The 22704-nt window shown below is 42.9% G+C and overlaps 1 protein-coding gene across 1 annotated transcript in view; it reads right to left on the reverse strand.

Annotated features, from left to right (window-relative positions):
- Positions 1 to 597: 597 nt before the first annotated feature.
- The window catches only part of LOC121293342 (aldo-keto reductase family 1 member B1-like), a 65777-nt gene continuing 43670 nt past the window's right edge, over positions 598 to 22704 (reverse strand). Inside the window, exons 7-10 of the mRNA XM_041216306.1 lie at positions 13125 to 13206; positions 11452 to 11535; positions 10292 to 10374; positions 598 to 1073 (exon numbers count right to left, since the gene is read on the reverse strand). Coding sequence (XP_041072240.1) covers positions 1031 to 1073; positions 10292 to 10374; positions 11452 to 11535; positions 13125 to 13206 — 292 coding nt within the window. The 3' untranslated portion in view covers positions 598 to 1030. The remainder of the gene's footprint in view (positions 1074 to 10291; positions 10375 to 11451; positions 11536 to 13124; positions 13207 to 22704) is intronic.

Raw genomic sequence — 22704 nt, forward strand, 5'->3', positions numbered from 1 at the left:
TCCATTGATCGGGTAATCTAAAACCCAGGGACACAGTCCCAGAATAGGGGTGATCATTTAGGACTGAGATGGGGAGAAATTTCTTCACTCAAAGGGTTGCAGAGTGAAGTTTTGGAATTCTCTACCCCAGAGAGCTGTGGATGCTTCACTGTTGAATACATTTAAGGCTGGGATAGACAGAGATTTAGGGGTCTCAGGGAATTAAGGGATATTGTGAGCAGACAGGAAAATGGAGTTGAAGCTCAAGATCAGCCATGATCTAGTTGAATAGCGGAGCAGGCTTGATGGGCTGCTTGGTCTATTCCTGCTCCTATTTCTTATGTTATTAGTTAATTATTCAAGATAAAAGTCAAAAAGAACATAGACTTATACACAATAAGTATTTAAAAATTGGCTATCTAAAATCCTAAGATGCAATACAAAGTTGATCTGTTTTCACACATGACAAGGCTCTGCTCAGTTTAATGCTGGCTTGGGGGCCAACAAATAAAACTTTATCAGAATCTTTGTACTTTGTTTTAAGGCTCCCTTCATCAGTTTCTGAAATAATCAAGCCCAGTGATAAAAGCACAAAGTAATAAAACACAAGTCAAAAGGTTAAATTGCTTAGGATTAGAAAAGGTCAATTTTCCAAGCTGATGTTAACAGCAGGAGCTTCACCTGCCAACCATGCATATCAGGATATTATGGGCAGTATGACTGCAGTTCCCAGATTTGCACAGCAAGACAATGAGGCATTCCACCAGAAATGGAAAATTACCCTCTAAAAATGTTTATTTGCATCGTGGACATAATAAGAAAAGTCAAGTAGCTTCTAAAATATATCACTATGTTTACAGAAGAGTGTTTCAGTTGTTCATCATGGACATAATCAAAAGGTCACAAAGCTTCCAAAATATACCATATAGCTAAAATGGAGTGTTTCAGTTGTTTTAAGAACATTAGATTAATTCTGCTGTTCAAGTCTACAAATAGAGAAGCCACAAATCTTCAAAATACATGACCAGGATGTCTCACTTGAAGTACAGGTTTAAACCGCTTCTTTGAATGGATACGCCTTGTGCTTAATACACCTAAAAATATCAAGAGAATAAAGTTAGAGATAGGTCTAATAATTCAAGAAGAAAGAATAAAATTGACTCATGCCAAGAGGATTTTGCTTGCAATGGTGAATGAACATTAGACTTGAATTTGCCCCAAGACTTTCAATGGGCTTTTGTGTCAGGATTTCCTGTCTGCCAACCATCCAAAAAGCACAGTGTCTCCTCAGGGCATTTGGGACTGGTGGGAACATGGTAAGAAAATGGATCTCTTTACCTAATCGTATTGAAGAATCTTTAAGGACCAGCGGGGAGATTGAACCAGGAAGTCGCAGTTAGAATATTAAATTCAAAAACAAATCAGATACAGAAAATGAAATTAAGGCAGAAAGGTGGGATTAAGAGAGAAAGGGAAGAGATGAAAAAAAAAACTTAAGAGGTTGCTTGGCAACAATTGAGAGTTATCACACTGTTGAAAGGGTACTTACATCAAAATGGACAAGCTTAACATTTTCTGGTGAATTTAGTGTATATATATATATATATATATATCTATCAGCTAAGTATAGCCACTTTACATATTCAATGTATCTGAACAGTTAAACCTCCTGGCAAGAAGCTGTAATCGTGCAGTCACTGGAGTAGCAGGACATTTCGAATAACAACTTCCTTATTTCCACATTTACCTAGAAGTTGTTGGATTTCCCACAGCCAAAACTAAGTGCCACTAATTTCACCATTTCACCAAATAATTTTTCCAACGGCTGCAACTTCCCCTCCATGATTTAGTGGATACATTTATACGCCCTCTTCATTCTACAACGCTGCTGACTGAGCATTACACACATGTTGGTGCCAGGCATATCTTTTGAATGCTTAGTTTTATAACATCAACTACAGCAGCAATAAAACTGACGTTAAAAATGGTCTTAGAAAACTGGAGCTGGTTTAGCGCACAGGGCAAGAGAACATTCTGTCATTCAATCAAATCATGGCTAAAGTTAATATGCAAGTTAAGGGCTCAGAACTGTGGGTAATATGTTAGCATGGATAGACATTGGTTAAAGGGCAGGAAACAAGGAGTAGGGATAAACAGGGCATTCTGCGCAAATAGGGTTGGGCAATGCTGGCCTAGCCAGTGATGCCCATAACCCATGGGTGAACAAAATAAAAATTCTCAAGTTGGCAAGCTGTGATGAGTGGAGTGCCATAAAGATTAGTGCTGGGGCCTCAGCTATTTACAACCTACATTAATTTTTTTCATGGGTGTGGGCATCACTGGAAAGGCCAGCATTTGTTTCTCATTCCTCATTGCCTTTGAGAAGGTAGTGGCAAGCCACCTTCTTGAACCATTGCCGCCTATCTGCAATGGCTCGATCTATTCCAGCTCTAGTGATATGATAGTTCCCGTTGCATCTTTCCTATGCCTCTATAGTATGCTCATCACTGGGGTCATCAGCCAGTCTTCGAGTCCTAGGAGTCAACTGCTGAAGCTAGCTATGAAGAGAACAGCTGGAGAGTTGAGATTACCAAAGGGTGAGTGAATCATGGCAGCTCCCTGAATATTTGGCACACACTTGAATGATCCTCTTGTGTGGTAACATACTAGATACACACTAAAGGTGTGGAATCTCTTCTGATTGACTGTTCAACTGGCTGTTCTGATAGCAGCCCGATTGCCACATTAGGCGTGATTTAAAATGCCAGGGACACAATAGAGATAAAGCCAACAGCTCTCAGGCTCCAACCGGCCGCATCTTTCTCATAGTTAACACTGTTGAAAAGCCATGTAAACAAAATACCCGTTAACTGGTTGATACAGATTGCGAGATTCTACATATTTCAGCAGGTGAGGCCTGGAATGTAGAATCGTAGAAAGTTTATGACACAGAAAGAGTCCCATTGTGTCTGTGCCTGGATACAAAAAAAATTGCAGGCTATGGTCATCTTGATAGCCATGGGCAATTGGTGGCCACCTGCTCCTATTGACCAAGGGTCTTCTACCAGGACGGTGTAGAAGTCTGTAACTACCTGCCGTGTGTTGGAGCCACTGCTGCTCAGAGATCGGGAAAGCTGATCCTTCACCCATAAACCCTGTGCGGAAGTTATTGCTTCCTTCGACATGCAACCCTTTGTCCATCCAGCTTCAAGTGGCTGTGCAGAATGCTGTAGCTACTCTTAAGTTGCTGTCCCTTTTCCTGCGGCTTCTGAGCTGGAGGATGCTGTATCACCTTAACGATCCAAGAAACTGCAGAATATATGGACCCCAAGCACAGGGAAAACCTCACAGACGATAAGGTGGTTTGCCACACAGGTTTCAAAAGCACTTGAAATAATTGGCACAAAGTTGCTGGCTCCGCACAAATTTATTAAGTTTAGGCTTGTCAGTGCAAGTCTTTCCAGGTGACTGAGATCAGGCTTGCCAGTTTCACCCTTTATATTGCACATATCAGGTCAGTTTCAGTCATTAATGACTTCTCACTGGGCAGAATTTTGCCCTTGTCAGGCAGACTCGGCGAGGGTGGTCGGGAAGCCAGCCGCCGCCCATGATCAAAGCTGGAAGGTGATTTCACTTAAGGTCAATTAAGGTCCGCCCAGCATGAAACACAAGCGGCAGTGCTCAGCGCTGCATGTGCGGGCAAGGGGGCTGGAGGGAGAGCGCGAACTTTGAGCATGCACGCGGGTTTGTGCTTGATAACCTCCCTGAGGCACAGAACTGCCTCAGGGAGATGAAGAGTTTTTAAAAAATAAAGAAATGTGACTCTGCCACACGAGCAGGGACATGTTATTAATTAAAGTTTTATTTTAATTAAAGTTTCAGATTAAAGATGAAATTTAATTAAGCCTGGGAAGAGTGTCCTGCAGTCAATCATTGAAAATAAGAAGAGTGACATCACAAAACAGCACGAGAGAGCGGTGGAAGGATCAGAACCAATGCGAGTGCAGGGAAGCTTCAAAAAGTGACGTCAGCATGAAGGTGAGAGCTGATTGCTGAGTAGTGTGGATGTGTTTTTCTCCAGTTTTTCTCGTGTTTAAAATAGATTAAGCTAAGGAAAGGTAAGAGTTCTAGTGTTTATTTAAAGTACATAAACAATATGCCTTTTTTTTAAAACTGTATTTAACTTAAAGGGTTTTTTTTCCAACTAGAGGCATGGCAGGGCAGCTCAGTCCCATGTTATGTACTGCCTGCAACATGTGGGAAGTCATAGACTCTTCTTGCGCTCTGACTGACCACGTGTGCAGGAAGTGCTGCCAGCTGCAGCTACTTGAGCTGAGTTTCGGAGCTTGAGCAGCAGCTGGAGGCACCGAGGTGCATCTGCGAGGCTGAGAGTTTCATGGATAGCACGTTTTTAGACATGGTCACCCCACAGTTTACAGAAGTGCAGACAGTGAGGGAATGGGTGGCCATCAGTCAGAAGAAAGGTGCATGGCAGGTAGTCAGGAAATCCCTAGGGTGCATCTTGTTCTGAGAACTGTTTTTCTGTGTTGGAAAATGGTGAGAGTGATGCTGCCTCTGGAGAGTGCAGCCAAGCTCATGGCATTGAGTGGCTCAGCTGCACGGGGCGGGGAAGGAAAAAAAGAGGGGAAGAGCAATAGTGGTAGGGGACTTGAGAGTAAGGGGAACAGACAGGCGTTTCTGCGGACATAGATGTGACTCCAGGGTGGTAGGGTCAAGGATGTCACTGAACGGTTGCAGGGTATTCTACAGGGAGTGGGGACAGATCGTGGTATATGTTGATACCAATGATGTAGATAGAAAGAGGAATGAGGTCCTGCAAGCAGAGTTTAGGGAGCTAGGAAGCAGATTAAAAAACAGGACCTCAAAAAGGTTGTAATCTCTGGATTACTTCTGGTGCCACGCGCTAGTGAGTATAGAAGTCGGAGGTCAGTCCAGATGAATGTGTGGCCCTAGAGATGGTGCAGGAGGGAGGGCTTTAGATTTCTGGGACATTGGGACCATTTCTGGAGGTGGTGGGACCTTTATAAGACGGACAAGTTGCACCTGAGCCGGAATGGGATCAACATTTTGCAGGAGGTTTGCTGGTGCTGTTGGGGAGGATTTAAACTAACCTGGCAGGGGGATGGGATCCTGAGAGGAGGTTCCGCAGGGGAAGATGCACAGCCAAAATTAGAAGAGAGAGCAAGTGAGTCTGGAAGACATAAAATTCTAGGCCAGTTAAGGCATAAGGGAGTTTGGCAAGTTGGATGGTATTTATTTTAATGCAAGGAGTCTGACAATTAAAGCAGATGAGTTGAGGGCACAAATTAACACATGCAAGTATGATGTCATTGCCTTTACAGAGACATGACTGAGAGAGGGGCAGGATTGGCAGCTCAATATTCCAGGATATAAGGTCTTCAGGCAAGGCAGGGAAGGAGGTAAAAAAGGAGGAGGTATCGCAATATTGATGAAGGAATCAATTAAAGCAGTAAGGAGGGATGACATCTTAGAAGGCTCCTCAAATGAAGCCATATGGGTAGAACTGAAAAACAAAAAAGGAACAATCACATTGCTGGGAGTGTACTATAGGCCCCCAAATAGTCAGAGAGAAATAGAATAGCAGATATGCAGGCAAATTTCAGAGAAGTGTCAAAATAATAGAGTAGTAAAAGTGGGGGATTTCAAATTCCCCAACATTAACTGAGTCAATCATAGTGTGATAGGTTTAGAGGGAACGGAATTCTTAAAATGCATCCAGGAGACCTTTTTAAGCCAGTAGAAGGTCCTACAAGAGAGGGGGTGGTCCTGGACTTAATTTTAGGGAATGAAGCTGGGCAAGTGGAGAGGTATCAATGGGGGTGCATTTTGTAGAGTGATCATAACTCCGTTAGATTCAAGGTTGTTATGGAAAAGGACAAGGGTGGGCCAGAAATCAGAGTTCTAAATTGGGGGAAGGTCAATTTTAATAAGATCAGATATGATCTGGCCACAGTGGGCTGGGAGCAGCTACTTTTAGATAAATCTGCATCAGAGCAATGGGACTCATTCAAGAAGGAAATAGGGAGAGTACAGGGCCAACATATTCCAGTAAAAACAAAGGGTGGGAACAACAAATCCAGAGAACCCTGGGTGTCGAGGGATATACAGAATTGGATAAAGAGAAAAAAGGAGGCTTATGGCAGATACAGAGAGCTCAAAATAGTGGAAGCCCTAGAAGAGCATAAAATGTGTAAGGGGAAAATTAAAAAGGAAAGTAGGAAAGCAAAAAGGGGCATGAACAAACAATGGCAAGTAAAATAAAGGTAAATCCAAAGTTATTTGACAAGCACATTAAGAGTAAGAGGATAACTAGGGAAAGAGTAGGGCCCATTAAGGACCATTGTGGTAATTTGTGCATGGAGCCGGAAGACATAGGTAGGGTTCTAAATGAATACTTTGTGTCGGTGTTCACAAGCGAAAGGGATGATGTGGGTAGGCAAATCAGGCAGAAGGACTGTGATATAATTAAAGAAATTAGCATAGAAAGGGAGGAGGTTCTAAGTGGTCTGGCAGGTTTAAAAGTAGATAAATCTCCAGGCCTGGATAAAATATATCCCAGGCTGTTGTGTGAAGTAAGGGATGAGATAGCAGGGGGGCTGGCAATAATTTTCATTACCTCTCTGGCCACAGGAGAGGTGCCAGAGGCCTGGAGGACAGCCAATGCGGTACCGTTATTCAAGAAGGGAGGATTGGATAAACCAGGCAACTACAGGCCAGTCAGTCTAACCTCAGTGGTGGGGAAACTATTGGAAGCAATTCTGAGGGACAGAATTAATCTACACTTGGATTGGCAGGATTAATCAAGGACAGTCAGCATGGTTTTGTTAAGGGGAGGTCATATCTGACCAATTTGACTGAATTTTTCAAAGAGGTGACCAGGTGTGTAGATCAGGGCAATGCATTTGACGTAGTCTACTTGGACTTCAGCAAGGCTTTTGATAAGGTCCCGCATGGGAGACTGATAACAAAGGTAAGAGCCCATGGGATCCAAGGCAATTTGTCCAAACTGGATCCGGAATTGGCTGATGGCAGAGGGTGATAGTCGAGGGGTGTTTTTGTGACTGGATGTCTGTGTCCAATGAGGTTCCACAGGGATCAGTGTTGGGTCCCTTGCCATTTGTGGTATATATAAAACGATTTAGACTTGAATGTAGGAGGGTTGATCAGTAAGTTTGTGGATGACATGAAAATTGGTGGGGCAGTAAATAGTGAGGAGGATAGCCTTAGATTACAGGAGGATATAGACGGGCTGGTCAAATGGGCTGAACAATGGCAAATGGATTAGGGTAGACAGGAAGGAACTTTTCCCTTTGGTGGAGGATTCAATATCCAAGGGGCATAGACTTAAGGTAAGGAGCAGGAGGTTTAGTGGGGATGGGAGGAAGAATTTTTTCACCCAGAGGGTGGTAGAGGCAGAAGCCCTCATAACATTTAATATTTGGATGTGCACTTGCGATGCTATGGCACACAAGGCTATGAATCTAGAGCTGGAAAATGGGATTAGAATAGTTAGGTACTTGTTTGACCAGTGCAGACTTGATGGGCCGAAGGGCTTTTCTCTGTGCTGTAGACCCCTATGACGCTATTTTTATTAGCTTTCGGAAACCTCATCCCACTTGCGGATGAGGTTTCCTAAAAAGTGCAAAGGCCACTTGGCCTTTTTGCCTGTCCGCCAACTGTAAGATTGGATGGGCAACAAAACATTTCTTTCAATTACCTCATTAATGGCCTTAGCGGACCTCTTAATTGTCGATGGGCATGCTGCCGGCTCCGGTACGTGCCCACCGACCGAAATATTGCGCAACTGCGCTTTGACGTCGGAATGCTTGCTGCCAAGGTAAAAATTTTGTCACTGTGTACTTGCCTTCTCTAATCTGTCAGGTTGTAGACAAAGCATGTATCTCATATGCTGTTGGGAAAAATCCATGCATAAACTCACCACTAATTGCATTGCATCAGATTGACAGAGATTCCCCACTGCACTTGCAATCTGCCCTGGGAAACGCAGAAGAGGGCATGATCACAATGCTTGAGCTGAGATACGGGCAAAGTTGGGCAACGTTATGAGGTGAGCTTCTTTTCATCTAACACCATCCTTAACTTCCCTAGTAAGCCACAAATGGATCACTCCCAGAGATTTTGTTAAACATTTTGAATCATTTCTTTAAATTCTTCCCATTGCTTATTTATTGCTCTACCTTTCAGTCCATTTACCCTATCAGCTTTAGCTATCTCTCTCCTCATACCTGTGTAATTGACTTTGTTTAGGTTTAAGATTCTTGTTTTAGACTGGTGAATGTCAGTTTCAAACTTATCAATTGCATTCTGATCACTATCTTTTATTATGAAATTTCTGATTAAACCTACCTCAATACACAATTCAAAATCTAAAACAGCTTTCTCCTGAACCTTTCTCAAAAGCTTTCTACTAACTCAGCTTTCACTATGGTGCTATAGTCACTTTGCGCCAATTTGATTTGTCCAGTCTATATATGAAGATTCAAGTCCTGCGCAATTATCACATGGAGTTTGTAACAAACTCCAATTATTTCTTGCTTAATACTCTGTCCAATGGTATAACTACTTTTAGGAGGACTATAAACTACTCCCACCAGTGTTTTGTGATCCTTGTTATTTCTAATCTCCACCCATACTGAACCTACGTCCTGAGCTTCTGAGCCAAGATCCTTTTTTAAAAGAACTACTGTGCTAATGTTATCCTTTATCATCAGGCCTACTTATTCTTTTTCATTCTGCCTGCCTTTTTGAAATTTGTATCTGAGAATATTTATTTCCCAACTGTGGTCACCTCCCAGCCACTTCTCTGTCATGGCAATTAGGTCAAGCCCATTTGTGCCTCCAATTTGTCTAACTTGATGCAAATACTTTGTGCATTCAGATAAAGAAACTTTTTTGGGGCACTATTCTTTGCAGTATCTTATTTGCTTATGCACTACTACCATTAAATTCTCTGTGTCAGACTGCTCATCTTTGTCCAAATTGCTAAACTGGTCTATTGCCTTGACTTTTCAGATTAGATTTCTAAATTTCCTTTCATCTGACCCCTCTCACCTCACTTTTTAGTTTAAAGCCCTATCCTGCCTTAGTTATACAATTTGCCTGGATGCTGATCTCAGCACGATTTGAGTGGAGCATATCCCAATGGAACAGTTCCCTTTCTCCCCAGTGCCAGCTAGTGCCCCATGAATTAAGAACCCATCTTCCCATGTCATTCTTTGAGCCACTTGTTTAATTCTCCAATTCTTCTGACCCTATGCCAATTTGCACCTGGCTCAGGTAGCAATCCAGAGATTACTACCCCTAAGGCTCTGCTTATTAATTTAGAAGTTAGTTCCTCAAACTCCCTCCACAGAATCTCATTCTAAATTCTAATCCATGTCATTGGTTCCAATATGGATCGCAATAATTGGATTCTCCCCCCTCCAGGTTCTTCTCCAGTCACATGATGTCCTGAGCCCTGTCACCAGGCAGACAATGCAGCCTTCTGAACTCTGTTTCAGGGAACAGTATCTGTTCTCCAAATTATACAGTACTGTCCTGGGCACCTCAACATTACTTTTCATTCTCCTTGCTTGAATGGCTGCCTACACAATGGTCAATTTACACATCCACCCTCCACTCTTTACTCTCATCCAGACAGGTAGCAAGTACCTTATTAGTTAAATTCAAGGGCCAAGGCTTCTCCATTACTAAATCCTAATGCCTATCCGTGCCTGACTCATGGTTACACCTTTCTATCCCATATCATTGTCCAACTTTAACATTCTACTTAATCTAAAGCAGGTGACTTTTCTGGAACAAAGTGTCCAGGTAACCCTTCCCCCTCCCTGATGCCCTGCAAAGTCTGCGGCTGAGACTCCAGCTCAACAACTCTGCTTTGCAGTTCCTGAAGGTACAAACAGACACGGTTGTCCAGGATCACAATGCTCTCCATGAACTTCCACATCCTGCAGTTATGACACACCACCTGTTTTGAGATGTCTACCTTATCTTATTTATTTGATTAGCTAATTAGTTAAAGCAATAGCAAGTCAAGTTTCCTAGCTGAGGGAAGAGGGAGGAACGTTCACCAGCTACCGAAAGTTTTTACAAAAAGCATCTTCTATACCCTCCGCACCAAATTACTGGCTTTATCACTATTTACGAAGCACTCAATTCTGCAATCATTGTGTTCCACATTCAGAGCAATGCAAAAGATTGCATCAAAAATAATGAAACGAGAATATATAATTTGTTAATGGCAACTCACCAAAGCATTGGGCAGCATCGCCAGTTCCTGTTGTAGGACAGTATAGACTCCATATCCTCATCACTCAATTTAAAATTAAAAACCTGCATAAAGCACAAACCTTTCTTTATAATGCGACACAAAGCTTGTGGAAATGTGGTAAAGTACCACACCACTACTACTATACAGGAACACGCATATAGAATCTTTTAATAAGTAGCCCGTTTAAAAAAATATCCAGATATACCAGTAAAGCTAATGAGTAATGATGGCACCTTGGTCTTCAACACAGGAATCCCAAGATGGCCAGTTTTGTTTCTAAAGTTTTTTTTTTCAACATCCCAAATTTTTCTCATCTTCAATTCTTTGGTACAGAATGAAGAAATTCAAAGTATGAACAAGGAGCAGAAGTAAGCCTTTCAGCCCTTGAGCCTGCTCTACCATTTCATAAGATCATAGCTGATTTGCTTTTGGCCTCAACTTTATTTTCCTATCTAACTCCTTGTTTCCCTTGATAGATTCTTGCTTGACAAGGAAGTCAATCTAACTGAGCCTTAAAAATATGCAATGACTCTGTTTTTCTGGAGAAGAGAATTCCACAGACTAATGATCCTCGGAAAATATTTCTCCTTATCTCAGTCTTAAATGGGACACCCTAACTTTTTAAACTGTGTCCCTTGGTTCTAGCCTCTCCCATAGGAGAAACATCCAAGTCTCCTCAGAATCTTATGTTTCAATAAGATCAGCTCTCATACTTCTAAATACCAATGGATACAGGTCCAGCCTGTCCAATCTTTCCTCATAATACAACCCCTTCATTCCAGTAAGCAGTCACGTGAACCCTCTCTGTACTGCTTCAAATGCAATTATATCTTAAGGAGTGGGTGCTAATCCATCAAATCTCAGTCCCTCTGCCTCTAATACTTCTATGACCTTCCCTTTTTGCTCCACCTGACCCTCCCAACACTCCAACCTTTTAACAGTATAAAACTTATCACATTCCTGCCTCTCTTTACTTCTGAAGAGTTATATTGGACTCGAAACGTTAGCGTCTGTGAAGAGCAATACAGAGTTATGAGACCTGACTTTTTCTAGCGTTTTGTTTTTATTTCAGTCCCTCTGCACCCGCTATGCCATAGACTTTAGGATTTTAGATCTCCCCCACACCGAGGCTCACCTACCTCAAAGTTTTCCTGAATGCGTTTTTTGTTAACAGATTTTGGAATTACAATCAGACCTCTCTGAATCTGGAAACGGATCAAGACCTGAAACAAAAATTCCACAAAATTAGAACAAATGCACCACAAACTATAAAAACCTTTTAAAAAAATATTCATTCATGGAGTGTGGGTGTCATTGGCTAGGCCAGCATTTATTGCCATTTCTAATTGGCGCAGAGAAGGTGATGTTGAGCTGCCTTCTTGAACCGCTGCAGCCCATGTGGTGTAGGCACACCCACAGTACCGTTAGGGAGCGAGTTCCAGGATTTTGACTCAGTAACAGTGAAGGAACGGCAATATATTTCCAAGTCAAGATGGTGAGTGACTTGGAGGGGAACTTCCAGCTGGCGGTGTTCCCATGTGTCTGCTGCCCTTTTAGGTGGTAACAGTAATGGGTCTGGAAGGTGCTGTCTAAGGAGCCTTGGTGAGTTCCTGCAGTGCTTCTTGTAGATGGTACACATTGTTACCATTGTGTGTCAGTGGTGGATGGAGTGAATGTGGTGTCAGTCAAGCGGGCTGCTTTGTCTTGGATGGTGTCAAGCTTCTCAAGTGTTGTTGGATCTGCACTCATCCAGGCAAGTGGAGAGTATTCCATCACACTTCTGATCAGTGCCTTGTTTATGGTGGACAGGCTTTGGGGAGTTAGGGGGTGAGTTACATGCCAAAGGATTCCTAGCCTCTGACCTGCTTTTGTAGCTACAGTATTCATTAGGCTAGTCCAGTTTGGTTTCTAGACAGTTGTAACCCTCAGGATGTTGATAGTGGGGGATTCAGCGATGGTAATGCCATTGAACATGAAGGGGCGTTGGTTAATTCTCTCTTGCTCGGGATGGTTATTGCTCGGCACTTATGGCGCAAATGCTACTTACCACTTCTCAGCCCAAGCCTGGATATTGTCCATGTCTTGCTGCATTTGGACATGGACTGCTTCAGTATCGGAGTCGTTGTGAATGGTGATGAACATTGTGCAATCACCAGCAAACATCCCTACTTCTGACCTAACAATGGAAGGAAGGTCATTGATGAAGCAGCTGAAGATGGTTGGGCTGAGGACATGACCCTGAGGAACTCCTTCAGTGATGTCCTGGAACTGAGATGGTTCACCTCCAACAACCACAACCATCTTCCTTTGTGCTAGGTATGACTCCAACCAGTAGAAAGTCTCCACCCATGCCCCCGATTCCCACTAATTCCAGTTTTGCTCAGGCTCCTCGATGTCACACTTGGTCAAATGTGGCCTTGACATCAAGTCACTCTCGCCTCACCTCAACTGGCAATGTTTTAATGGTCATTAGCTGACTTTTAATTCTATTCTATTGATTTTTTACTGATTTCAAATTTCACCATCTGCCATGGTGGGATTCAAACCCCAAAGCATTACCTTGGGTCTCTGGATTACTAGTCCAGTGACAATGCCACTATGCCACTGCCTCCCCCAATAAACCAATCAGAAAGTAGCATTATAAATCAAAGAAAATGCATTATAAGCACATGAAACATTGATTCATTTTCTTTCGGTAAAGTTAATAGTAATTACATTACATAACGTCAAACTCAAGAGCATAGACTAAAATTGTTGAATTGTACTCAAACCAGATGCCACACTGCTGCAGATTTAATAAATGAGCCCGTACTTGTGCTGTTGTTTTTTTATGGTTACAAGCTATTTTCTTGAGCTTAGGATCATCAAGGAGATTTGGTTCGCCTGCTTTCGCCCTAGAGCAATGAAAGGAAACCGAGTTACTCAAATTTGCATTTTCCAGAAATTAAAACCTAATAGCATGATGAACCCCAACTCCTGACTGCCTTGCAGCTGTCTCTCAGTAATTTGTTATGCTGTCATACCTCCCAAGTTGAAGTTGTGCTAGCAATTCATTCAATTTATACTCTAACCATTTGTATAAAGAACACCTATTTAAATCAAGTGTCTTAGCCCTTCAGATCTAATATTTTACTCCATATATTTCTAATTTTTCTCTAGTTCAATCATGTGAGTTTCCCCTTTATCTGTATTGCCTGCAGGCCAATTTCTGACTGTCACTCTACTCTCTTCACTTTCATGTGATGTGTTGCAGCTGTAGTATGTTGGAGCTGGCGGAAGCTGGATGCGATCCACGGTGACCACACCTGCAGCAAGTGTTGGTGGCTTGAGGAACTTCTGCTCAGAGTTGATGAGCTGGAGTCTGAGTTGTGGACACTGCAACACATCAGGGAGGGGGAAGAATTATCTGCACACTATGTTTCAGGAGGCAGTCACACCCCTTAGATTAATTACATCAAATTTGGTCCGTGGTCAGGGACAGGAGGGTGTGACTGCGAGTAAGGCAGGTATGGGGATCTACAATTTATCTTTGGAGAAGCCTCAGCCAGTGCCCTTGTCCAATAAGTGTAAGGTTCTTGCTCCCAGTGTGGACGAGGGCACAGACTGCAGGGAGATGAGCAAACTGACCACAGCACCGTGGTACAGAGCACCATTTATGTGGGGGAAGAAAGGAGAAATGTAGTAGTAATAGGGAATAGCATAGTTAGGGGAATAGATACTGTTCCTTGCAGCAAAGAGAGTCCCGAAGGCTGTGTTGCCTACCTGGTGCCAAAGTTAAGGACATCTCTTCTGGGCTGGAGAGGAACTTGGAGTAGGAGGGGAAGGATCCAGTTGTCGATTGAAAGAAAGTTTAGAAAATCAAAAAGAAACGAGCGAGCAGCGGTACAGGGTAGTGAAGAGGCGAATGATAATCAAAATGACAGGAAGGGGCAGAAAATATAAGCAGAAGAGTGCAGCAGAAATTAGAACCAGGATGAATAACAATGGTAAAAAGTCAAAGCTTAAGACTCTTTATCTGAATACACATAGCACTTGTAACAAGATAGATGAGTTGACAGCACAAATAGAAATAAATGAATACAACTTGATAGCTATTACAGAGATATGGTTGCAGGGTGACCAAGACTGGGAACTCAATATTCAAGGGTATTCAACGTTCTGGAAAAATAGGCAAAAAGGAGGTGGGGTAGCTTTGTTAATAAAGGAAGGTATCAGTGCAATGGTGAGTAGTGATAGAGGTGCAATAGATCGTGATGTGGAATCAGTTTGGTGGAAATAAGGAATAGCAAGGGGAAGAAGTCACAGGTGGGAGCTGTCTATAGACCTCTGAAGAGTTGCTTCACTGTCGGATAAAGTGTAAATCGGGAAATAACGGAGGCATGCAAGAAGGGCGCTACAATTGTCATGGGTGATATAAATCTGCATATTGATAAATCAATTTGTCAGGGGTAACATGGAAGATGAATTTGTAGAGTGCTTCAGGAATGTTGCAGAACCTACCCAGGAACAGGCTATTTTAGATCTAGCAATGTGTAATGCGGTAGGATTAATAAGAGAGATCTTGAAGTTAAGAATCCTCTAGGGGGTAGCAATCACAACATTGTTGAATTTCAAATTCAGTCTGAGGGTGAGCAACTCGGATCTCAAACCAATGTCCTCAACTTAAATAAGGGCAATTACTGAAGTATGAAGAAAGAGTTGTGTAAAGCGGGCTGGGAAAATAGGCTAAGGGAAGGTCAGTAGATGAGTAGTGGCAGACATTTAAGCAGATATTTCATCACGCTCAGCAAAAATTTATCCCAGTCATGAAGGAGGACTCAATGAGTAGGATGAACCACCCATTGTTAACAAAGGCAGTCAAGGAGGGTGACCAATCAAAATCTAAGGCATACAAAGCGGCAAAAACTAGTGGTGGGCCAGAGGATTGGGAATTTTTTAGGAATCAGTAATAGATGACTAAAGCACTAATAAAGAGGGAGAAAATTGATTTTGAAAGTAAATTAGCAAGAGATATAAAAACAAACAGTAAGAGCTTCTGCGGATATATAAAAAGAGTGGCTAAAGTGAGCGTGGGACCCTTGGGGGATGCAAGTGGAGAACTGATAACAGGGAACAGGGAAATAGCAGATAATTTAAATGATTATTTTGCTTCGGTCTTCACCGTGGAGGACACTATAAATATCCGAAAGATATCAGACAAGCAAGGAGCTAATGGAAGGAAAGATCTTGTAACAGTATTGTATTTTGTATTCCCTGGTGTTCAGAAGAATGACGGGGGGATCTCGTAGAAACCTATAAAATTCTAACAGGACTAGACAGGGTGGATGCATGAAGGATGTTCACCCAGAGAGTGGTGAGCCTGTGGAATTTGCTACCACAGAAAGTAGTTGAGGCCAAAACATTCTATGTTTTCAAGAAGGAGTTAGATATAGCTCTTGGGGCAAAAGGGATCAAAGGATATGGAGAGAAAGTGGGAGCAGGCTATTGAGTTGGATGATCAGCCATGATCATAATGAGTGACGGAGCAGGCTCGAAGGGCCGAATGGCCTATTCATGCTCTTATTTTCTATGTTTCTACAGCACAGAAAAAGGCCCTTTGGCCCATCAAGTCTGCGCTGCTCAAGGAAGTACCTAACTATTCTAATCCCATTTTCCAGCACTAGGCCCATACCTTGTATGCCATAGCATCGCAAGTGCACATCCAAATACTTCTTAAAAGTTATGTGGGTTTCTGCCTTTCAGGCAGTGAGTTCCAGATTCCCACCACCCACTGGGTGAAAAAAATTCCTCACATCCCCTCTAAACCTCCTGCCCCTTATCTTAAATCTATGTCCCCTGGATACTGATCCCTCCACCAAGGGGAAAAGTTCCTTCCTTTCTACCCTATATAAACCCCTCAATTTTATACACCTCAATCATGTCCCCCCTCAATCTCCTCTGCTCCAGGGAAAATAACCCCAGTCTATCCAATTTTTCCTCATAATTAACTCTCCAGTCCAGGCAGCATCCTGGTGAATCTCCTCCACACTCTCTCTAGTGCAATCTTATCCTTCCTATAATGTGGATTCCAGAACTGCATGCAGTACTCTAGCCGTGGCCTAACCAGCGTTTTATACAGTTCCAGTTTGGCTCCCTGCTCTTATATTCTATGCCTCAGCTAATAAAGGCAAATAACTCATACGCCTTCTTAACCACCTTAACTATCTGTCCCACTACCTTAAGGGACCAGTGGACATGTACACCAAGGTCCCACTGATCCTCGGTATATCGCAGGGTCCTGCCATTCATCGTGTATTCCAGTGCCTTGTTTGTACTACACACGTGCATCACCTCACACTTATCCAGATTAAATTCCATTTGCCACTGATCAGCCCATCTGACCAGCCCGTCTATATCCTCCTGTAATCCAAGGCTATCCTCCTCACTATTTACCACCCTGCCAATTTTCGTGTCATCCACGAACTTACTGATCAACCCTCCTACATTCAAGTCTAAATCATTTATAAAAACCACCAACAGCAAGGGACCCAACACCGATCCCTGTGGAACTCCACTGGACACAGGCATCCAGTTACAAAAACACCCCTTGACCATCACCCTCTGCTTCCTGCCACTGAGCCAATTCTGGATTAAATTTGAGAAACTTGCCTTGGATCCCATTCGTTATCAGTCTCCCATGCGGGACCTTATCAGGCCTTGCTGAAGTCCAAGTAGACTAAGTCAAATGCATTGCCCTGATCTACACACCTGGTCACCTCTTTGAAAAATTCAGTCAAGTTGGTCAGACATGACCTCCCCTTAACAAAACCATAATTCCTGCCTCTCCAAGTGTAGATTAGTTCTATCCCTCAGAATTGCTTCCAATAGTTTCCCCACCACTGAGGTTAGAGTGACTGGCCCGTAGTTCCCTGGTTTATCCCTTCCTCCCTTCTTGAATAACGGTACCACATTGGCTATCCTCCAGGCCTCTGGCACCTCTCCTGTGGCCAGAGAAATATTGAAAAGTATTGCCAGTGCCCCTGCTATCTCCTCCCTTACCTCACACAACAGCCTGGGATACATTTCACCCGGGCCTGGAGACTTATCTACTTTTAAGCCTGCCAGACCACTTAGAACCTCCTCCCTTTCTATGCTAATTTCTTTAATTATATCAGTCCTTCTGCCTGATTTCCATGCCCACGTCGTCCCGCTCACTTGTGAACACTGACACAAAGTATTCACTTAGAACCCTACCTCCTTCTTCCGGCTCCATGCACAAATTACCACAATGGTCCTTAATGGGCCCTACTCTTTCTCTAGTTATCCTCTTACTCTTAATGTACTTGTCAAATAACTTTGGATTTTCCTTTATTTTACCTGCCAATGTTTTTTCATGTCCCCTTTCTGCTCTCCTAATTTCCTTTTTAAGTTTCTCCCCTACACAATCTATACTCCTTTCGGGCTTCCACTGTTTTGAGCCCTCGGTATCTGCCATAAGTCTCCCTTTTTCTCTTTATCCAATCCTGTACTTCACCCGACATTAAGGGTTCCCTGGATTTGTTGTTCCCATCCTTTATCTTTACTGGAATATGTTGGTCCTATACTCTCCATATCTCTTTCTTGAATGAGTCCCACTGCTCTGACGCAGATTTACCTAAATGTAGCTGCTCCCAGTCCACTCTGGCCAAATCATATCTGATCTTATTAAGATCGGCCTTCCCCCAATTTAGAACTCTGGTTTGTGGCCCACCCTTGTCCTTTTCCATAACAACCTTGAATCTAACAGAGTTATGATCACTGTCCACAAAACGCTCCCCCACTAATACCTCTCCACTTGCCTGGCTTCATTCCTTAAAATTAAGTCCAGGCCCCGTCTCTTGTAGGACCTATGTACTGGCTTAAAAAGCTCTCCTGCATGCATTTTAAGAATTCCGCTCCCTCTAAACCTATCACACTATGACTAACCCAGTTAATGTTGGAGAAGTTGAAATCCCCCACTATTACTACCCTATTATTTTGACACTTCTCTGAAATTTGCCTACATATCTGCTATTCTATTTCTCTCTGACTGTTTGGGGGCCTATAGTACACTCCCAGCAATGTGATTGCTCCTTTTTTGTTTTTCAGTTCTACCCATATGGCTTCATTTGAGGAGCCTCCTAAGATGTCATCCCTCCTTACTGCTGTAATTGATTCCTTGATCAATATTGCAATACCCCCTCCTCTTTTACCTCCTTCCCTACCTCGCCTGAAGACCCTATATCCTGGAATATTGAGCTGCCAATCCTGCCCCTCTCTCAGTCATGTCTCTGTAAAGGCAATGACATCATACTTCCATGTGTTAATTTGTGCCCTCAACTCATCTGCCTTATTCGTCAGACTCCTTGCATTAAAATAAATACCATCCAACCTTGCCAAACTCCCTTGTGCCTTAACTAGCCTAGAATTTCCATGCCTTCCAGACTCACATGCTCTCTCTTCTAATTTTGGCTGTGCATCTCCCCCTGCTGAACCTCCTCTCAGGATCCCATCCCCCTGCCAAGTTAGTTTAAACTCTCCCCAACAGCACTTACAAACCTCCCCGCAAGGATGTTGGTCCCATTCCGGTTCAGGTGCAACCCATCTGCCTTGTACAGGTCCCTCCGCCTCCAGAAACAGTCCTAATGTCCCAGAAATCTAAAGCCCACCCTCCTGCACTCTCTCTCCAGCCATGCATTCATCTGGACTAACTTCCTAGTTTTATACTCACTAGCACATGGCACCGGAAGTAATCCACAGATTACTACCTTTGAGGTCCTGTTTTTCAACCTGTTTCCTAGCTCCCTAAATTCTGCTTGCAGGACCTTATCCCTCTTTCTACTTATGTTGTTGGTATCAATATGTAGCATGATCTCTGTCTATTAGCCCTCCACCTTTAGAATGCCCCACAGCCATTCAGTGATATCCTTGACCCTGGCATCAGGGAGGCAACACTGCATCCTGGAGTAACGTCTATGGCCACAGAAACGCCTGTCTTTCCCTTACTATCGAGTCTCCTACCACTATTGCTCTTCCCCTCTTTTTCCTCCCCACCCCATGCAGCTGAGACACTCAGTGTTATGAGCGTGGCTGCACTCCCCAGAGGAACCATCACTCTCACTATTTTCCAACACAGAAAAACGGTCCTCGAGCAAGATGCACCCTGGGGATTTTCTGACTACCTGCCTGACACCTTTCTTTTGACTGATGGTCACCTATTCCCTCTCTGTCTGCACTTCCGTAAGCTGCGGGGTGACTACGTCTGAAAACATGCTATCCATGAAACTCTCAGCTGCGCGGATGCACCTCAGTTCCTCCAGCTGCTGCTCAAGCTCCGAAACTCGGAGCTCAAGAAGCTGCAGCTGGTGGCACTTCCTGCACACATGGTTGGCCAGAATAGTTACAGAATAAGGGGACACATTTAAAACTGAGATGCAAAGGAATTTCTTATCTCAGGGGTAGTGAATGTCTGCAATTCTCTACCCCAGAGAGTTGTGGAGGTGAGATCACTGGAAGTATTTAAAGAGGAGATAGACAGATTTTTGAAATGTCAGGGAGTTGAGGGCTATGAGGAGCTGGCATGAAAGAGGAGTGGAGGCCTGGGGCCTCCATGATCTTACTGAATGGCAGGGCAGGCTTGAGGGGCCGAAAGGCCTACTCCTGCTCCTATTTCTTATGGTCTTACAAGCACATAGCAAATATAGTGTGGTTTTAATGGGAAGATTTTAACTTTCATAGAGATTGGGATAAGGAGACTAGCTCATGTTAGAAAGATTTGAATTTGTGTGTCCAGGACAAGTTTTCTACAGCAAAGTATCCTAGAAACAAGTAGCATGCCATTTTAGATATAATGACCAATGAATCATGTTTAGTTAACAGCCTAATGGTGCATGCATAATTATCTTAGAGTGATCAATTCAATAGTGTTTGAAAGGGAGAAACACAAAACAGCCAATATGGTAGACTTGGCTTAGGTCGACTTCAATGCGATGAGGCAGAGACTGCCAAAATAAACTGGGCAAATGTGTTCAAGGGTAAAATGAGAGATCAGTGGGAGGTGTTCAAAAATGAACCCTAATATAGCACAGAACGCACATGTTTATAACCACCAAGGGTCCAGAGCTCTACTTATCAAAAAAAATATGGACAACTAAAGAGGCAAGAGACAGTATAAAACTAAGGAAAAAACCATTAAAAAAATGCAAAATAGCACTCCATCTTACTCATTTGTCAAAATGAAAGAGAAAAGGATGGGCAGTGTGAAAATAAGGGATATCAACATCAAAACAATTCATTAAAAAACTTGTTAGGAAATGAAAGGCTGGTCAGGAGCAATATGGCACTTTGACAATATTGCCGTATTAGTTTTCAATGAAAATAAGGAAATGGCAGATATAATTAATTAATCATTTTGTGTCAGATTCACAGCAGAGTCAGCATACCAGAATTCCCAAGGAAGCTAATATTGAATCAGGGGCAGAGATTCAAAATTAATGTAAGCAAAATAGCAGTTACAAAGAAAATAATAGCACAGGCTTTAGATTCCCAGGACATTCAGACTGCTTCTGCGAGAGATGGGACCTTTACTGGCCAGATGGGTTGCACCTGAACAGAACCGGGGCTAATTTCCTTGTGGGTTAGTTTGCTACATCTACTGGGTTCAACTAACTTGGCTGGGGGATGGGATGCGGGAGAATAGAGGGAAAAAAACAAGGTATACAAAGAATTGGGAGAGACAGATAACACTAAAGTAGGTATAATATGAGTCTGTCTTTGTCACCAAAATTTGACTTTGACCTCAGGGATTAAAGTTTTCTGAAAAGGCCAGTCTACTTCCAATATTTTTTTTCTTTTATTCTTTCATGACATGTGGGCATCATGGGAAAGGCTAGGATTTGTTATCCATCCCTAATTGCCCTGAACTGAGTAGCTTGCTTGGTTATTTCAGAGGGCAGTTAAGAGTCAACGACATTATTGTGGGTCTAAAGTCACATGTAGGCCAGACCAAGTAGGGATGGCAGATTTCCTTCCCCAAAGGGCATTAGTGAACCAGATGGGTTTTTACAATAATCAATGATAGTTTCACAGTCACCATTACTGAGGTTAGCTTTCAATTCCAGATTTTATTAATTGTATTTAAATTCCACCAGTTGCCATGGTGGAATTTGAACCCGTGCCCCCACAGCATGAGCCTGGGCCTTTGGAGCACTAGTCCAGTGACATTGCCACTACAGCACCATCTCATTTAGGGATTTATAACTAAGAACATGGATAAAAGATTAAACATAAGAGGAGGAACTTTTTTAACCTAGTTTGTGGAAAGTACCAGAGATCATGCCAACATTAAGAATAGGTTGGATATAGGATCAATGGGGAAATCAGGGGATATGGAAACAGGATGGACAGATGCAATTAGAACTACAGTTAAGTCCTGACTTAAAGTTGTGGTTGTTTTCCTGAAAATTGCGACTTTAAGGTGAAATGACTAAGTGAAACATAGGCTGGGATTTTCCAGCCTCACCATGGGGAAAGCAGTAGGCCAGCCAAAGTGCATCGGCTCTCGGCAGGACCGGAAGATCCTGGCAGTGGGCATGGCCTGAAAATCCAGCCATAGGTTCCCATTGGAATCAATGTTAAAACTGAAGTTAGGTTCTGTAGGACCTTCATTATCAGAAAGAAAACATTAAAACATTATACCCTGTAAGTTGAAATACTTTACATTACTAAATTCCACATTGGTAAATGAAATAAATTTTAAAATAAAATAAGACTGGCTCCAGATTCATCCTTTTCTCAATGTATGAACATTGACTTTGACAGGGGCCACTCCAAAATGATGCCAATCGGGTCACATGGAAAATAGCATCAAAACAAATCTCGCAACACTGAACGAGATTACAAGCCCCATTAATTTACTGATGTTAAATGGGGACTTACTGTACTTCTAGTTGAAGTCAAAACCATAAAGATCACAAGATCTTTCGTAAGTGTTCATTTTTCAGTGGCAAGGTCCAGGGCAGGATTTTCAGGCCCAGACACCAGTGGGCACTGTCGCAGGCGGGGCAGGAAAATTTGGAGAGTTGTTGACTTTTAATAGCTCTCCAAATTTTCCCACCCTGTCTGCGATGCTGTCCACCAGTGTCATGGCCAGAAAATACTGCCCCCAGTCTTCAAACACTCCCTTGTCAATGATCATCTGTGTCATAAAGGTAAAGCACAGCAGCAACGTTTCTAACTTTTACAGCTTCCTTTGACTTCATCTCAAGGGCGAAGAAAAACTGACAGGTGTTGGCAACACAATTTATCGATGGCATCTATGATGCAATCTCAAGATATGGCCCCCGTGGATTGTATTACAGCGGACCCCCAGTACAGTAAGGCTGAGGTCAAAGAAA

The sequence above is a fragment of the Carcharodon carcharias genome, chromosome 21, assembly GCF_017639515.1.
Source record: "Carcharodon carcharias isolate sCarCar2 chromosome 21, sCarCar2.pri, whole genome shotgun sequence".
Lineage (NCBI taxonomy): Eukaryota > Metazoa > Chordata > Chondrichthyes > Lamniformes > Lamnidae > Carcharodon > Carcharodon carcharias.